The following is a 16,163-nucleotide window of genomic DNA, read 5'->3' on the forward strand; positions in this document are numbered from 1 at the left end:
AAGAAACTTTCGCAAGGTTGGATTTTCTCTTCTGACCATTGCTGGAAGAATAGAAGGGCATAAGTATTCCTAGGAGACAAACATCTGTGCTATAATCTCCAAGCAGCAGTCTGCCTCTCTGGAAAGAAGCTGTGATAGCTGTGCTCTTATAGACAGGGGTTTGAAGGCAGGAATTTCTCCTGAGAGAACAGCTTTCTAGTGGAACAGCTTCAATGGAAAGCTGCTCAAACTGGCATCCAGCACATTCTACCAACAGATCACGTGATCTTATATCCAGACCTTTTGCTTTTAGTCATGTATTCACTTATTAATTAATCTGGTAGAACCTGGTGTTCTGTAATACCTTCCCCTCGAAGATACAGAGATGACGATTTGGGCTGCATGAAGTGTTCTTGAAAGATACACACAAGTTATAGTCCAAAGTTACCATTCCATCCAAGTCTAGCTGGGGCAGTCGGTGGATTTACTGGGCTTACTTATGGGAGCATGGATGAAGGGTTAGGGACAAGGCTGTGGGTGTGTAAAACAGCCACATGACTAATTTATCCCCCAGCACGGATGGTGACTTCCTCCTAGCGGCATAGCGGGAGTCCTACTTCAGTCAATGTTCCACTCCTTACATCCATCAGCACCCCGTGATGCCACATGTAAGGGAGCATGTTTTAGTTACTTTTCTGTTGCCATGCCAAGACACCGTAATCAAGACAGTTTATAAGAGAAAGTGCCTAACTGACCCTACAGTTGCAGAGGATTAGAGTCCATGGTAGCAAGCAAAGGTGTGGTGGGAGGAACAGCTGAGAGCTCACATCTTGATCCGCAAGCAGAAGGCAGTGGGACTGGCACAGGTCTTTTGACAACTCAAGACCCATGACTAGTGCACACCTCCTCCAACACGGCTGCACTTCCTAATCCTCCCCCAAAGAGTTCTACCAAGTGGAGACCAAGTATTCAAGTACATGAGCCTATAGGGAACGTTCTCATACAACCACCGCATTCCAGCCCCTGCCACTCATAGGCTAGGAGCTGCATCATAGTGCAAAATACATGTACTTCAACTTTGAAAGTCCCCATAGCTTTTCAAGCCTCAACACGCTTTAAAAGTTCAGAGTTGCTTCTGAGACTCGAAACAATCTCTTCATTGTAATTGCTTGCAGTTGCACAGATACCTATACACACCGATACACATAACCCAAAAAGTCTTAAAAAGAAATTAGAAAAAGACTAGCCAGGCAGTGGTGACACACACTTTTAATCCCAGCACTCAGGAGGCAGAGGCAGGTGGATCTCTGAGTTTGAGACCAACCTGGTCTACAAGTTCCAGGACAAGCTCCAAAGCTACAGAGAACCCTGTCCAGGTTGTTTTGCATTGCTTAGGTTAAAGATTCCATGTACTACTATGTAATGTACACCATAAGATAAGGTAACTGCTTCAATGGAAGCAACTGTGAACTTGGATACAGCATATCTGGGTTTGTTTTGCTACTTAATAGCTCTGTGACCTTAACCTTTCCAAACCAGTTTTCTATAAAATGATGTCTACCATTGTTTCTTCCCAGTTCCATATACATTCCTTTCTACTTTTGACATGGTTCAACCTGTTTACCTCTAACATGTTGTGGGTTTTTTGTTTTTATTTTTTCTGTTGCAGCTGAAATGTGGAGCATGTGGTGCCATTGGGCACATGAGGACAAACAAATTCTGCCCCCTTTATTATCAAACAAATGCTCCACCTTCTAATCCTGTTGCCATGACAGAGGAACAAGAGGAAGAGCTAGAAAAGACAGTCATTCATAATGATAATGAAGAACTTATCAAGGTTGAAGGGACCAAGATCGTTTTGGGGAAACAGCTAATTGAGAGGTAAGGGATAGCAGGGAGGGAGTGCTATAGCAGAGATCGGTTGAAGGTTGATGATGATGGTTGGCAGAGGTAAATGTGATGTGATTGTTCTCTGAAGTGGAACTAAGTGTTGCAGAAATTTTGGATTATAATTAGTAATTTTTGCCAGTAATCAAAACTGCACTGATCATTAGGGCTTACTGCCTTCCTTTTTACATGCTGTGCTTTGAGTCTTAATTATTTGTGGAGGGCCAAGGGAGTTAATTTTTATACAGAGTCTCTACATAGCCCTAGCCGTTCTGGAACTAACTCTATAGACGAAGCTGGCCTCAATTTCTGAGATTCACCTGTCTCTGCCTCCTAAGTGCTGGGATTAAAGGCATGCACTGCCAAGCCTGGCTAAGTCTTAGTATTTACGTAAATACCCTTACCACAGTAGTGTTTTTCTTCTGTTTTGTTTTGCTTGTTTTGTTGGTTTGTGTGTGTGTGTGTGTGTGTGTGTGTGTGTGTGTGTGTGTGTGTGTGGTACTGATAGGCACAGTGGGCAAGTGTTCTGTCTCTGAGCCATATGTCCTCAAAACTTTGCACAAATTTTTGAAAGTTTTGTTAAATTACCCAGGTTGGCCTCAAGCTTACAATTTTTCTTTCTCAGCCTCCCATGTAGCTAAGATTACATGTTTGGAGTGCCACACCTGGCATGTGGGTAGTTAATATAAAATGAGAGACTATAAAGAGCAGACTGTGCTTATGCCCAATCTTGCCGTTAGAGAATTTAATAGATAAAAATGGAGATGTTAAAATTTTTTCCATTTTAAGCCGGATGGTGGTGGTGCATGCCTTTAATCCCAGCATTTGGGAGGCAGAGGCAGGGGGAGCTCAGTGAGTTTGAGGCCAGACTAGTCTATAGAGTGACTGCAGAGTTCCAGGACAGCCAGGACTGTTACACAGAGTAACCCTGTCTCGGAAAAAAAAAAATTCCCATTTTAAAAATTATAAACTGGCCGGGCGGTGGTGGCGCACGCCTTTAATCCCAGCACTCAGGAGGCAGAGGCAGGTGGATCTCTGTGAGTTCGAGACCAGCCTGGTCTACAGAGCTAGTTCCAGGACAGGCTCCAAAGCCACAGAGAAATCCTGTCTCCAAAAACCGAAAAAAAAATTATAAACTGATGGTGGTGGTGGTGATGCACAGCTTTAATCCCAGCACTTTGAGGCAGAGAAATAGGTGAATCTCTAAGTTCCACGCCAGACTGGCTCTACAAAGCGAGTTCCAGGATAGCCAGGGCTACACAGAAAAACCCTGTCTCAAAAAAACAAACAAACAAAAAAAAAAACAGCTAAACAAGTTATAAACCTATTGAATAATTGAAAGTTCACAATTAAAGTATTCTAAACGCACCTGTTCACCTTTTGCCATATTTGCCTAATCTTTCTTTGTATACCTCAAATGTTTGTAATCTGAATCATTGAGAAGTAAATTTCAGGTATCATGACAGTTCACTGCAAACACACATCTTCTAAGAATTGGGTTGTAAGACATGGTACTATTATCATAACTAAGAAATAGCACTAATTTAGTAATTTGCAATGCTCAGGAATTTTTATTCAAATTACCCAAGTCATCTCATTGTCCTTTGGCTCATTTTCTAATTATGGATACAATCCCAGTTTAGACATAAGTGTATTTTGAGTCTGTCGAAATCTAAAACTGTCTTACTTATTTTTGTACTTTTTATGACATTAATTTTTTTAGAAGTATAAAGAATAATTGTTTCACAAAATACCCCACTTTTTAGATTTTATTTTAAGTAGAACAAAGATTTATTTATTTATTTATTTATTTATTTTTTGTTTTTGTTTTTTGAGACAGGGTTTCTCTGTGGTTTTTGGAGCCTGTCCTGGAACTAGCTCTTGTAGACCAGGCTGGTCTCGAACTCACAGAGATCCGCCTGCCTCTGCCTCCTGGGCTTAAAGGCGTGCGCCACCACCGCCCGGCCAACAAAGATTTATTTTAAAAAATGAAAATGCTCAAGATTATGAGGGACTCCAAGGGAGGAATAACCCACTTTGTTTTCTACTGATTAGATTCACATTAAATTTTTTTTTTTTTGAGACAGGGTTTCTCTGTAGCTTTGGTGCCTGATGGAGGAAGGTCATTGGTTAATTAATAAAGAAACTGCTTGGCCCTGATAGGTTAGAACATAGGTGGGTGGAGTAAACAGAACAGAATGCTGGGAGGAAGAGGAAGTGAGCTCAGACGCCATGCTCCCCTCTCCCGGGCAGATATGATGAAGCTCCGACCCAGGATGGACATAAGCTAGAATCTTCCCGGTAAGCGCACCTTGGTGCTACACACATTAATAGAAATGGGCCAGGCAGTGTTTAAATGAATACAGTTTGTGTGTTGTTATTTGGGGCGGAGGGAGCAGGGCGGCAGGAATGCAACCCGCAGCTCCTTCAACAGGTGCCTGTCCCGGAACTAGCTCTTGTAGACCAGGATGGCTTCGAACTCCCAGAGATCTGCCTGCCTCTGCCTCCCGAGTGCTGGGATTAAAAGCATGCGCCATCACTGCCTGGCTCACATTAAATATTTTTGACTAGACGTTTAATAGACTATCTAGTTGATATTATGTATTTACCACATCAACAAGCACAACAGTTTCACTCCTTTTAGAGCTATTAATGATCATTGCCAAATTATTTAATTGGTTCTTTTTTTTTTTTTTTTTTTTTGGTTTTTCGAGACAGGGTTTCTCTGTAGCTTTGGAGCCTGTCCTGGAACTCCCTTTGTAGACTAGGCTGGCCTCGAACTCACAGAGATCCGCCTGCCTCTGCCTCCCGAGTGCTGGGATTAAAGGCACGCGCCACCACCGCCCGGCTTGCCTCTGCCTTCTTAATAATGGAATTAAAAGTGTGCCCCATCATGTCCAGCCATGTTAACGATTTAATTACATAATGGATTATTGTATATCATAAGAAAGGTTACAAACTGTTTTTTTCTGGTGTTTTCTTTTTGTTTTGTTTGTGAATTCTGAAATTCTTCCCATATAAATTTTAATGCATTTTCTCCCAATTTGACTCATTTAAGCCAGATCTTATGGTGGTTTTTAAAATATTTTCATTTTATGAATATTTTGCCTGCATGTATGTTTGTGCATACATGCAGACAAATGCCTGGTGTTCACAGAGACTAGAAAAGAGAATTGGATCCCCTGTAATTAGAATTAACAGATCGTTATGAGAGCTGCCAAATAGGTGCTAGGAATTAAACTCAGGTTCTTTGAAAGAGCCATTAACACTCTTAACTGCTGGAGCCATCTCTCAGGCCCTTCAGGTCTGTGGTTTTGAAATGATCCTGTAAAACTTTGAGAAATCATTTGCTTTCTGGTACAAGATGTTGAAAGCTTTCCTTGTCTCAGACTTAGAATTGACCATTTCTCTGAGGTGTCTGGGCTCCTTTTATTAAAACATCTCTTTATCCTATTTCGGGGAACTATAAATAACACAATGTTACTGATTGCAGTGCCGATGAGGTTCGCAGAAAATCTCTGGTCCTGAAGTTTCCTAAACAACAACTTCCTCCCAAGAAAAAACGTCGGGTTGGAACCACTGTTCACTGTGACTATTTGAATGTGAGTATCTGCATTGTCTTCATATCAGATGGATTCCCCCAACTTTCTGGGACATGACTCTGTGTCAGATATTCCTTATGTCTGTTCTTTGAGAATTATGTGCATTGTTCATTAAATGACTTAATAAAATTTATTTATTATTTTGGGTTTTTGAGACAGGGTTTCTCTGTGTAACCCAGGGTTTTTTTGGAACTCATTCTGTAGATCAGGCTGGTCTTGAACTCAAAGATCTGCCTGCCTCTGCCTTCCAACTATCCAGATTTAAATTTTTTTTTTTGATCTTTACAAACACATTTATTTTTTTAAAAAATTTCATACGATTTACACAATTTCTCCCCTTTCCCCAACTCTTCCTGTGTTCACGCCATGCCGCTGTCTCTTAAATTCATGGCTATGGTCTATTTTTCTTTAAATATTATTGCTACATACACAGACACACAATTATATAAATATGGTCTGCTGACCATTTGATCTTGCTCATATTAAATGGCACATTTGAAGTTAAAAGAGGGACATTATTCCTTATATTCAGACAGGCCCATTATAGTCATATAAATTATCAGCATCAGGCATTTCCTTCAGGTGTGGGAAGTTAGAGAAATGAGAAATATGTATGACTTACTGCTGCTTTGGAGATGGAGGAGCTGTATGGTAAGACTCATAGCTTCTAGGACTAGAGCACAGATCCTAGCTACAGCATAGCCATCAGGACTTCAGACTTGTGGCTCCAAGCATGAGGTTTACAGCGAGCTGAACATGGTAGTTTCTAAGTTTAGTACAGCTTAGCTGATAGCTATGCTTAGATAAAAATTTGTGTCCCTGAGAAATGTACTCCTACATTAATTATTGTTCTTGTCCCTCAAATTAGTGAAACTCCAAGTAGCGATGTAAATTATTAGATGCTCTAATGTCATGCAGTGTCTGAGCAGTTCTATGTTTTCCACATTGCTTACAATCTTAGGATACTGCCCATAGCTCTATTTACAACAGTCTCATTTAGAAAGAAGGAAAATGTAAAAATGCAAAGAAGATATTTAACAATAATTTCACAAACTGACACAAACTTTCCTGGAGATCACATGTAGAACATGTTGCCTTCTTTGTTTAACAGTATGCCAAACCAGCTAGTATGGCTGCAAGGTGCTGAGTGGGGTAGCTGTGTCACCTTAGCTCTGGTCTCATAAACACAGCCAGGAAGGAAAGAACAAACATGGGGTAGCTCACCTATCACTGTCAGTAGAGTCCTATGCCTTTGGGGAAGGGAGTTCGAACTTAAAACACATCTCACTTCTGAGACTAATTGGGATACAGAACTTGTTGACAAAAGCTTTTCACACAAACCTGATCCATATTAACCCTGAATGAATCCACAGATTCTCATTTCCTGTGGAAATAAAAGCAAAACCTCTTCTCTAAAGCATGCATTTTTTGAGTTCCATTCTAAAGTTAAGACATTCTTAAAATTTGTAGGCTGGCTTATTTTATTAGTCCCTCTTTGAATTTGATGTCTTTTAGCAGCTGTCTTGCTTACCAGTAATCAAAAATTCAAAATCTACACAGTGTTCTATTAGGATGCAGACAGCATGTATACTTCTCATTGTTATCTCACTTTTTCCTATTGTATTACTTTTTCTTCTCTCTTTAAAGTCTTTATTATTTTTAAACTAGTTCTTTCTTTCTGTGACTGTCTATACTGTCTTCCTTCCTTCCTTCCTTCCTTCCTTCCTTTCTTCCTTCCTTCCTTCCTTCATTTTTTTCTAAGCCTGTGCACATTGTAAAGCACACTGTAACCTGTTTAGAGTTTTTTACATCTGGACTTCTTTTATCACCTAACTTTTAGTATTTATTTATTTATTTATTCAGATTTAAAATTTATTTATTTTTGTTTGTTTATTATGTATGTATTCATCTGTGTATGCACTATGATGCAAACATGGAAGTTAGAAAACTTGAGAAGTTAGTTCTCTCTTACATGGAGCCTGGAGATCAAGTTATGGTCACTATCTTGTATGGCAAGTGCCATTACCCACTGAGCCACCTCATTGTCCTGCCCCTCTTTGATGTGCAAGTTTTTTTTCCTACATGTATATAAGTGCACTATGTATATGCCTGGTGCCAGCAGAGCCCAGAAGAGAATGCACTATGGTTTTAGTTGTAAGTCACTATGTGGGTGCTAGAATCTGAACCTAGATCCTCGGCAAAAGCAGCAAAGGTCCTTAACCACTGAGCCATCTCTTCAGCTTGTCCCTGCTCCAAACTTTGCTTTTTTAAGATTGAATTTCTCTGTAGTCCAAGTTGGTCTAGAATTTACTATATACTCTAGGCTGGCTTTGAATTTTTAGCACTCCTCCTATCTTAGCTTCCTAATTGTTGGGATTAAGGCTGAAGCCCTCCAAGTCTCGCTTTATTGAAGTTTTCTAAAATGTATAAGTATATTTGAAATATATTTGGGTTTTTTTTGTTTATCTAAAGCATTCTGGTTTCTTGTTTTTGTTTTGTTTTAGAGACCTCATAAATCCATCCATCGGCGCCGGACAGACCCTATGGTAACACTGTCATCTATCTTGGAGTCTATCATCAATGATATGAGAGATCTTCCAAATGTGAGTTCATGACATTAGATCTGTATAGAATAGGAAAACCAAGACCTTTTGTTTTTTCTGTTACTTCAGGTCGATGGCCCTAGTGCATATACCTGTATATCTGAAACCCCTAATTCTTTGGGTGTTTGTCTATTTTTAAATCGTTTAATGCAGTATTAGGTAATGAAGGACAGAATGTAGGCAAAAGGACACATGAGTTATAAGAGGATATAAAGCTAGTTTTTTTCTGGTTTCAATGCAATGTTTCTTTTTGTGATGGGTATGTGAATTCAACTTTCTGAGTATTAAAGTAGCAAGAATAATTTTTTAAAATTATGTGTATACATGTATGTCTATGTATGCATATGCAAGTTCCCTTAGAGGTCTGAGGCATTGAATAACCTGGAACCAAAGTTACAGAGGTTGTGAGTCCCCAGACATAGGAATTGAGAACCAAACTCAGGTCCTCTGGAAGAGCATAATATACTATTATAACCACTGAACCATCTCTCCAGCTTCAAACTTGTATGTCTTTTGTTTTGTTTTGTTTTGTCCAGACAGGGTCTCTCTGTAGGAGACTGTCCGGAACTAGCTCTTGTAGACCAGGCTGGCCTTGAACTCACAGAGATCCATCTGCCTCAGCCTCTTGCATGCTGGGATTAAAGGCGTGCGCCACCACTTATATGTCTTATAAGAATTTTGCATTCCATAAGTGTCTAGCATATATGGAGCTAGAAAGACAGCTCAGTGGTTAAAAATACATACTGCTCTTGTGGAGGACTATGTGTGAGTTTGAGGCCTGCCTGGTCAACAGAGTTAGGATAGCCAAGGCTACACAAAGAAACTCTGTCTCAAAAAAAAAAAAAAAAAGAAAGAAAGAAAGTAAATAACTTAATGCAAAAACAGATTTACTACATCTGAAAAATTCATTTGAGAGTTAGTAAACCAGTAAGTTGTAATTGGCTCTGTCAGTGTTCTTTGCTCACAAATGGTGCTGGCTCTTGTTTCCACAGACATACCCTTTCCATACGCCAGTTAATGCAAAGGTTGTAAAGGACTACTATAAAATCATCACTCGGCCAATGGATCTACAGACACTCCGTGAAAATGTGCGCAAACGCCTCTATCCATCTCGGGAAGAATTCAGAGAGCATTTGGAACTAATTGTGAAAAATAGTGCAACCTATAATGGTAATAGTCCCTTGTTCTTTGACTGCAAAGGTCACCTTTCAGATTCTTATCTCTTGCTGATTCTAAATTCATTAGATTAGCATGAATGAAAAGACTAATGTGCATTTTTGGGTATGAACATCAGGCAGTGTACATTTCAGTCATATAGTAAGTATTACTTCTTTTTAGTTGCATTATATAATCCTTTTTTTTTTTTTAAGACATGGTCTCACTATGTAGACCAGACTGGCCTCAATCACAGAAATACTTTGGCCTCTGCCTCCCAAATGCCAGTATTAAAGCCATGTTCTACCACACCCAGCTTCCCACTATTAATTTTTTAATATATTCTCTGGTGAATTTGAAGTCTGTGTTGAAGCAGTTGGGGTGAATAGTGAGGCAGAAAAGTATTTATTTTGTGTGTTTTAACTCAGTCTGCATTTTTGTTACAGGGTCTAGATACCCATTTTGTCATTTTAAAAAAAGCAAAAAATAGGAGAAAGAAATCAGTTTGCATTAATTCATTTTTTTTCATTTCAGTCTAATTTTCTTTTTGTGATGGGTATGTAAATTCAACTTTCTGCATATTGAAGAAGCAAGAATATTTTTTTAGTTTTTTGAGATAAGATTTCTCTGTGTAGCCCTGGCTGTCCTGGAACTTGCCCTGTAGACCAGGCTGGCCTTGAACTCATAGAGATCTGCCCGCGTCTGCTGGGATTAAAGGTGTGCACCCTTGCCGCTCATCAAGAACTGACTCTTGAAAATTGTCAGGACAGGGGCTGGAGAGATGGCTCAGAGGTTAAGAGCATTGCCTGCTCTTCCAAAGGTCCTGAATTCAATTCCCAGCAACCACATGGTGGCTCACAACCGTCTGTAATAAGGTCTGGTGCCCTCTTCTGGCCTTCAGCATACACACAGATAGGCTATTGTATACATAATAAATAATAAATATTTAAAAAAAAAGAAAAAGGAAATTATCAGGACAACTCACCTGCCATGGCTTATTTATACACAGACACACACAGGCAGACAGACACACACACACATGCGCGCGCGCGCGCGCGCACACACACACACACACACAAAATGGAAAAACAGAAGGAAATACAAAGAGAATTAAAACAAAGCCCCACTGGGGGATACAGCTCAGCAGTAAAGCATGCATGCAGTCCTTAGTTCAGTCTCCAGTAGTGGCAAGAAAAGAAAGTTTCTCGCAGCCCTATAATCCTTCCTTTCTATGCTTCACACTTTAAAATTAATTTATGTCCATTGGTGTTTTGCCTGCACGTGATTCTGTGTGAGGCTATAAGATCCACTGCAATAGGAGTTAAAGACAGTTGTGAGCTGCCATGTGGATGCTAGAGAATTGAACCCGGGTTCTCTAGAAGAGCAACCAGTGTTCTTAACTGCTGAACCATCTCTCCAGTCACCTCTGTGACTCATTCTTCTGACTTCCTCACATGTCAGTGCTGATGATAGTGTGGTAGTAACATTGGCATTAAATTCTTCATTTGGATTAAGTAATCCAAATAAGAAGACCTTCCTTCTTTTCCTCCCATGCCCTCAATACTTTAGCTATAGTTTATTCCTTGATACCACCATTCCTCCCTTTTTGAGACAGGCTCTCTAAATACCCAGGCTAATCTTGAACTTGCTATATAGCTCAGACTAGCCTCAAACTTGGTATCCAAGTGCTTCAATCTCCCAATTTCTGGGATTACAGATATATACTGCCATACCTGGCTTATTTTCTTATTGTAACCTAATATATGGATAATAGCAAATTTTGTTTTTTAATAAGTTAATAAAAATTTTCAACTTACCCACTTTTAAACTAATAAACAGTACGTCTGCGAACATTTATGTTAAGAGCACTGACTGCTCTTTTATAGATCCTGAGTTCAATTCCTAGCAACCACACGGTGGCCCACAACCATCTATAATGAGATTTGATATTCTCTGGCGTGCAGGAAAAAGAAAAAAAAATACTAGTTAAGGTGGGTGGTGATAGTACACGCCTTTAATCCCAGCACTTGGAAGGCAGAGATAGGAGGATCTCTGAGTTTGAGGCCAGCCTGGTTGATTGTGAGTTCCAGGACAGCCAGAGCTACACAGAGAAATCCTGTCCTGAAAAACAAACAAAAAAGAAATATTAGTTATATGGAAATATTTTGGGATTTTGGCAGGGGGTTCTTTTCTGGTTTGAGATGATCTCTTTATATAGTCTAGGCTACCCCAGGATCTACTTGTTCTCTGGTTGAAGCATGTCAAATTCTGTGATTACAGGTGTGTGTCCATGACTCCCAGCTTAAAAATGTTTTAATTATTCCAAAAGTGAGCTTAAATGGAACAGCTTTAAGCAGTGACTATACAAGAGAGATCAGTTAGTTGAAGAATTTTCAGCTGGGTGGTGGCGCACACCTTTAATCCCAGCACTCAGGAGGCAGAAGCAGGCGGATCTCTGTGAGTTCGAGGCCAGCCTGGTTTACAGAGTGAGTTCCAGGAAAGGTGCCAAAGTTAAAGAGAAACCTTGTCACTGAAAAAAAATGAATTTTCTGAAGTTCTTGGTAATGATTTCTGCGAAACTGAATTAACAGTCTGTGTGCTGAAGAATCTGTTTCCTAAATAGAAAAATTTTAAATGTTCCAGTGAACATTACCATTTTCAAACACATTCTCCATCCATAGAGTAATTTTCAAGGTTTTAAAAGACCCAAAAAAGCTGGCTCATGCCTTTACTCCCAGCACTAGAGAGACAGAGGCAGGTGGATCTGAGTTCGAGGCTACCCTTATCTACATATAGAGTTCCTTTCTGAGCCAGCCAGAGCTACATAGTGAGACCCTATCTCAAAAAAAAAAAAAAAAAAAAAAAACCAGTTATAATACAAGCATGTGAGGACACAAAAAAATGCAATTAAAATTTGGGCCTGGAGAGATGGCTCAGTGGCTAAGAGCACTGGCTGTTCTTTCAGAGAACCTGGGTTGAATTCCCAACACCCACATGGCAATTCAGGTAAAATACCAATGCACATAAAATAAAAATAAATTTTAAAAAACAGTTAAAATTTATTCATAGTTTATCCATTATATATTAGGCACTGAAAAATGAAGTAAGAACTGGTGGTGTCTGTACCTGGTGTGGTAGCACACACCTGTAATCCCAAGGAGGTGAAGACAGGAGGATCTGAAATGAGTTCTAGACCAGCCTGGGATACAAGGGACTCTGTCTTTAAAAAATAAAAAGGAAATAACTGGTATATCTACCTAACTCAGTTACTAGGCTGGCACCTGGGACCTTTTAGGTTCTCTAGTAAATGTGTTAAAGTGTTGGAAATGTGGCAACTTTGGGCTTCCCACTTATAATGGCTATTTCTTGTTCTCTATAGGGCCAAAACACTCACTGACTCAGATTTCTCAATCCATGCTGGATCTCTGTGATGAAAAACTCAAAGAGGTAAGAACTAACTATAAGAGAAAGTGGTAGGCATAGTGACATACATCCTAGCACTTGAGAGTAGAGACAGGAAAATTAGGAGCTTAAAGAAAGTCATCCACAGCTACATACTGAGTTCTAGTGCAACTTGAGCTACATGAGAATTTGACTCAAAAATCAAAGTAGATTATAAAAAAACCAAATGCTGTGGTGTATGAAGGTGGAGAGTAGTACAGTTTAAGAACTATATATTTAACAGAAAGAACCATATCTGAGGGAATGACAGATCTTTGATACATCTGACAGATAGGGATTTAGAAATTATATAGACGCTATCTCCTGTAGATGGGAAAGCCAACTCCAAAGAGGAAAATTGCTTGCTCTGGAATCATGCTGGGATTAAGATCCCGAACCTGTGTAACTTTAGAAAGGATGGCAGAAAATGGCTTTCCAGGAGATATATCTCCTATAGCTCACATTACAACTCATTGCTGTACCAGGGAGGCATATTGAAAAAAAAATCTTTTTGAGATAGTGCCTTATCTAGCTCAGGCTGGCTTGGAACTTACTGTGTCTAATAGGTTGGCCTTAAATTCATGGTGCTCCTTCACCCTCAGCCTCCTGAGTTCTAGGATTATAGGTCTGTCTGAGCCACTAGGCCTAGAGACAGTTAAATTTTTTCAATAATTAATTTATTTTTATTTTATGTGCATTGGTGTTTTGCCTGCATGTTTGTCAGGTCTTGGAGTTACAGACAGCTGTTAGCTGCCATGTGGATGCTAGGAATTGAACCCAGGTCCTTTGGAAGAATTGTCAGTGCTCTTAACTGCTGAGCCATCTCTCCATCCCTGGAACAGTTTAATTTTTAAAAAATAATTTTCAATATTTTGGGCTTTTTTTCCCCCCTTTCCTTTTTGTGCTAGAAACTGAACTCAGGGTTTTGCCTTTTTAAGTAAGCACTCAAACACTGAGTAACAGCCTCAGTCCTTCTGTAAACCCCTACTCTTTCCTTTTTTAAATGTTCATTGGTGTATTACCTACTTGTGTATCTGTGAGGATATCGGGTCCCCTAGAACCAGAGTTACAGACATTTGGGAGCTTCAATGTGGTTGCTAGGAATTGAACCTGGGTCCTCTGGAAGACCAGTCAGTGTTCTTAACCACTGAACCATCTCTCCAGCCCCATATACCGCTATTTTTACCAAAGAAGATTATGGTAACTTAGAAGTTTATAAAAGCACAGATAATAATGAAGTTGATACTCAACATAGATATTTCACAAGAGAACATGACTAATAAACATGGAGAATTTTCTCAACTTAATTGACATAAATTACATGTTTAAGCCACAAGTAATTGAGCCTAGTAATACATACCTTTAATGGCAGCACTTGGGTTTCAGAGGCAAGATGACCAAAAGTTACAGGTCAGCCTAGGATATATGTTGAGACTCTGTTTCAAAATTAAAACAAAAACACCTACCAATTACATTCCTCTTTGTATCTATTAGAAGGCTAAAGTCCTATAACCAATGTAGAGATCCAATATTGGTACACAAGGGATGTAGAGGTAAGAAATCAGAAATTCGAGATAATTTGTGGCAATATATCAAGTTCAAGGTTAGCCTGTGACTTAGACCCTGTCTCAAAAAAAGGGGACTAACAAGACTAAGGATTGAGGATACAGGCGGTGAGAACACAGAGATTTTCATAGTACATAGACTGAAATGAATTTGTTGGATTAAGTTTTCTTTGTACAGCCAGGTGGTGGTGGCATGTGCCTTTAATCCCACCACTTGGGAGGCAGAGGCAGGTGGATATCTCTGAGTTCGAGGCCTGCCTTGGCTACAGAGTTAGTTCCAGGACAGCTAGGGCTGTTATACAGAGAAACCCTGTTTCGGAGAAAAAAATAGTTTCCTTTGTACAAGTCGCTAATCAAGCTGGGTTGTATACGGGATGTGAAGCCCACCTGGGATACGAAGGATACTCAGTGGTTAAGAGCATTTCCTGCTCTTCCAAAGGTCCTGAGTTCAATTCCCGGCAACCACATGGTAGCTCTATAATGAGGTCTGGTGCCTCATTATATACATAACAAATAAATAAGAAAAATAAAAAAAAAAAAAAAGAAAAACAAATAAAGGGGGCTGGAGAGATGGCTCAGTGGTTAAGAGCATTGCCTGCTCTTCCAAAGGTCATGAGTTCAATTCCCAGCAACCACATGGTGGCTCACAACCATCTGTAACGAGGTCTGCTGTCCTCTTCTGGTCTGCAAACACACACAGATTAAATATTGTATACATAATAAATAAATATTTTTAAAAAAAGAAAAACAAATAAAAAGAGTAATTAACTGATTGTATTGATGTTCTGTAGTCTCAACATTCATTTTATAGAAAAGATAACGTTATTAAAGCCTAATTTGCCAAAGATGTTTTTGTTGTTGTAACTAAACTAGTGATGTCTTGAGCTTTCTATTCTTGGTGCTATATAAGAATATGATGCTATGCCAGACTTTATTGAATCCCCATGGGAGGCCTTACCCTTTCAGAGGAGTGGATAAGGGGGGGATTAGGGAGGAGCTGTGAGGTACAGGAAGAGGGTTGGGAGGGGGAATTGTGGTTGATATGTAAAATGAATAAAAATAAATGAATAAATAAATAATGAAGTATAGGAAAAAAAGAATGAGATTAGAATGCTTAAGGGAGCCTGGTGTGGCAGTACACGCCTCTATTCCCAGTACTCTGGAGCAGAGGCAGGTGGATCTCTTTGAGTTCAAGGCCAGCCTGGTCAACAGAATGAGTTCCAGTACAGCCAGAGCTATATTATATAGAGAAACCCTGTTTCAAACAAACAAACAAACAAAAAGAACACTTAAGGGATTTTCTGACAAGTCCCTTTGTATTGTTCCTTTATCTAAAGTATCATTTATCTAGATTGTCCTAAAACTGAATAGTAGATAATTCAGAGGTAAATTTTGGAGAACTAAAGTCATAAGCAGCTAACTGAACTTTAGATTATCTTTAGCTTTTCTGTGGTGATCACACTTCAGGAAAACTGCCTTCATTTTGCTTTGCTTTATTTCAGAAAGAAGATAAGTTGGCACGTTTAGAGAAAGCTATCAACCCCTTACTTGATGATGATGACCAAGTAGCGTTTTCTTTTATTCTGGATAACATTGTCACTCAGAAAATGATGGCAGTTCCAGATGTAAGTACTTTTTATGCCAAATATTGTGAGGATAGTACTAGGGGATGGAAAGAAGTGTATAGAGGTAAGCATGTGTGTATTAAGAAATTGTAGCTAGGCAGTGGTGGTACACGCCTTTAATCCCAGCACATAGGAGGCAGAAGCCTGGTCTACAAAGTGTGTTCCAGGACAGGCTCCAAAGCTATATAGAATCCCTGTCTTGAAAAACAAAACAAAACAAAAGAAATTCTGTGTAGTACTTATGCCCATAGGAACTGGGATGTAATTTTAAATACTAACCTTTTTCTGTATGAATTCATTGTTGAA

General features: G+C 39.4%; 1 protein-coding gene across 4 annotated transcripts in view; it reads left to right on the forward strand.

The window, feature by feature from the left end:
* LOC121444953 (transcription initiation factor TFIID subunit 1) overlaps positions 1–16,163 on the forward strand; it is a 77,779-nt gene that overhangs the window by 40,373 nt on the left and 21,243 nt on the right. For all 4 annotated transcript variants that reach the window (XM_041646909.1, XM_041646907.1, XM_041646908.1 and 1 more), the window contains exons 25-30: positions 1,649–1,860; positions 5,360–5,468; positions 7,973–8,071; positions 9,064–9,241; positions 12,606–12,673; positions 15,735–15,857. In XM_041646909.1, the coding sequence (XP_041502843.1) occupies positions 1,649–1,860; positions 5,360–5,468; positions 7,973–8,071; positions 9,064–9,241; positions 12,606–12,673; positions 15,735–15,857 (789 nt within the window). The remainder of the gene's footprint in view (positions 1–1,648; positions 1,861–5,359; positions 5,469–7,972; positions 8,072–9,063; positions 9,242–12,605; positions 12,674–15,734; positions 15,858–16,163) is intronic.

This window comes from Microtus oregoni, unplaced genomic scaffold (assembly GCF_018167655.1).
Source record: "Microtus oregoni isolate MIOR12 unplaced genomic scaffold, Mior012 000150F_ref0000365, whole genome shotgun sequence".
Lineage (NCBI taxonomy): Eukaryota > Metazoa > Chordata > Mammalia > Rodentia > Cricetidae > Microtus > Microtus oregoni.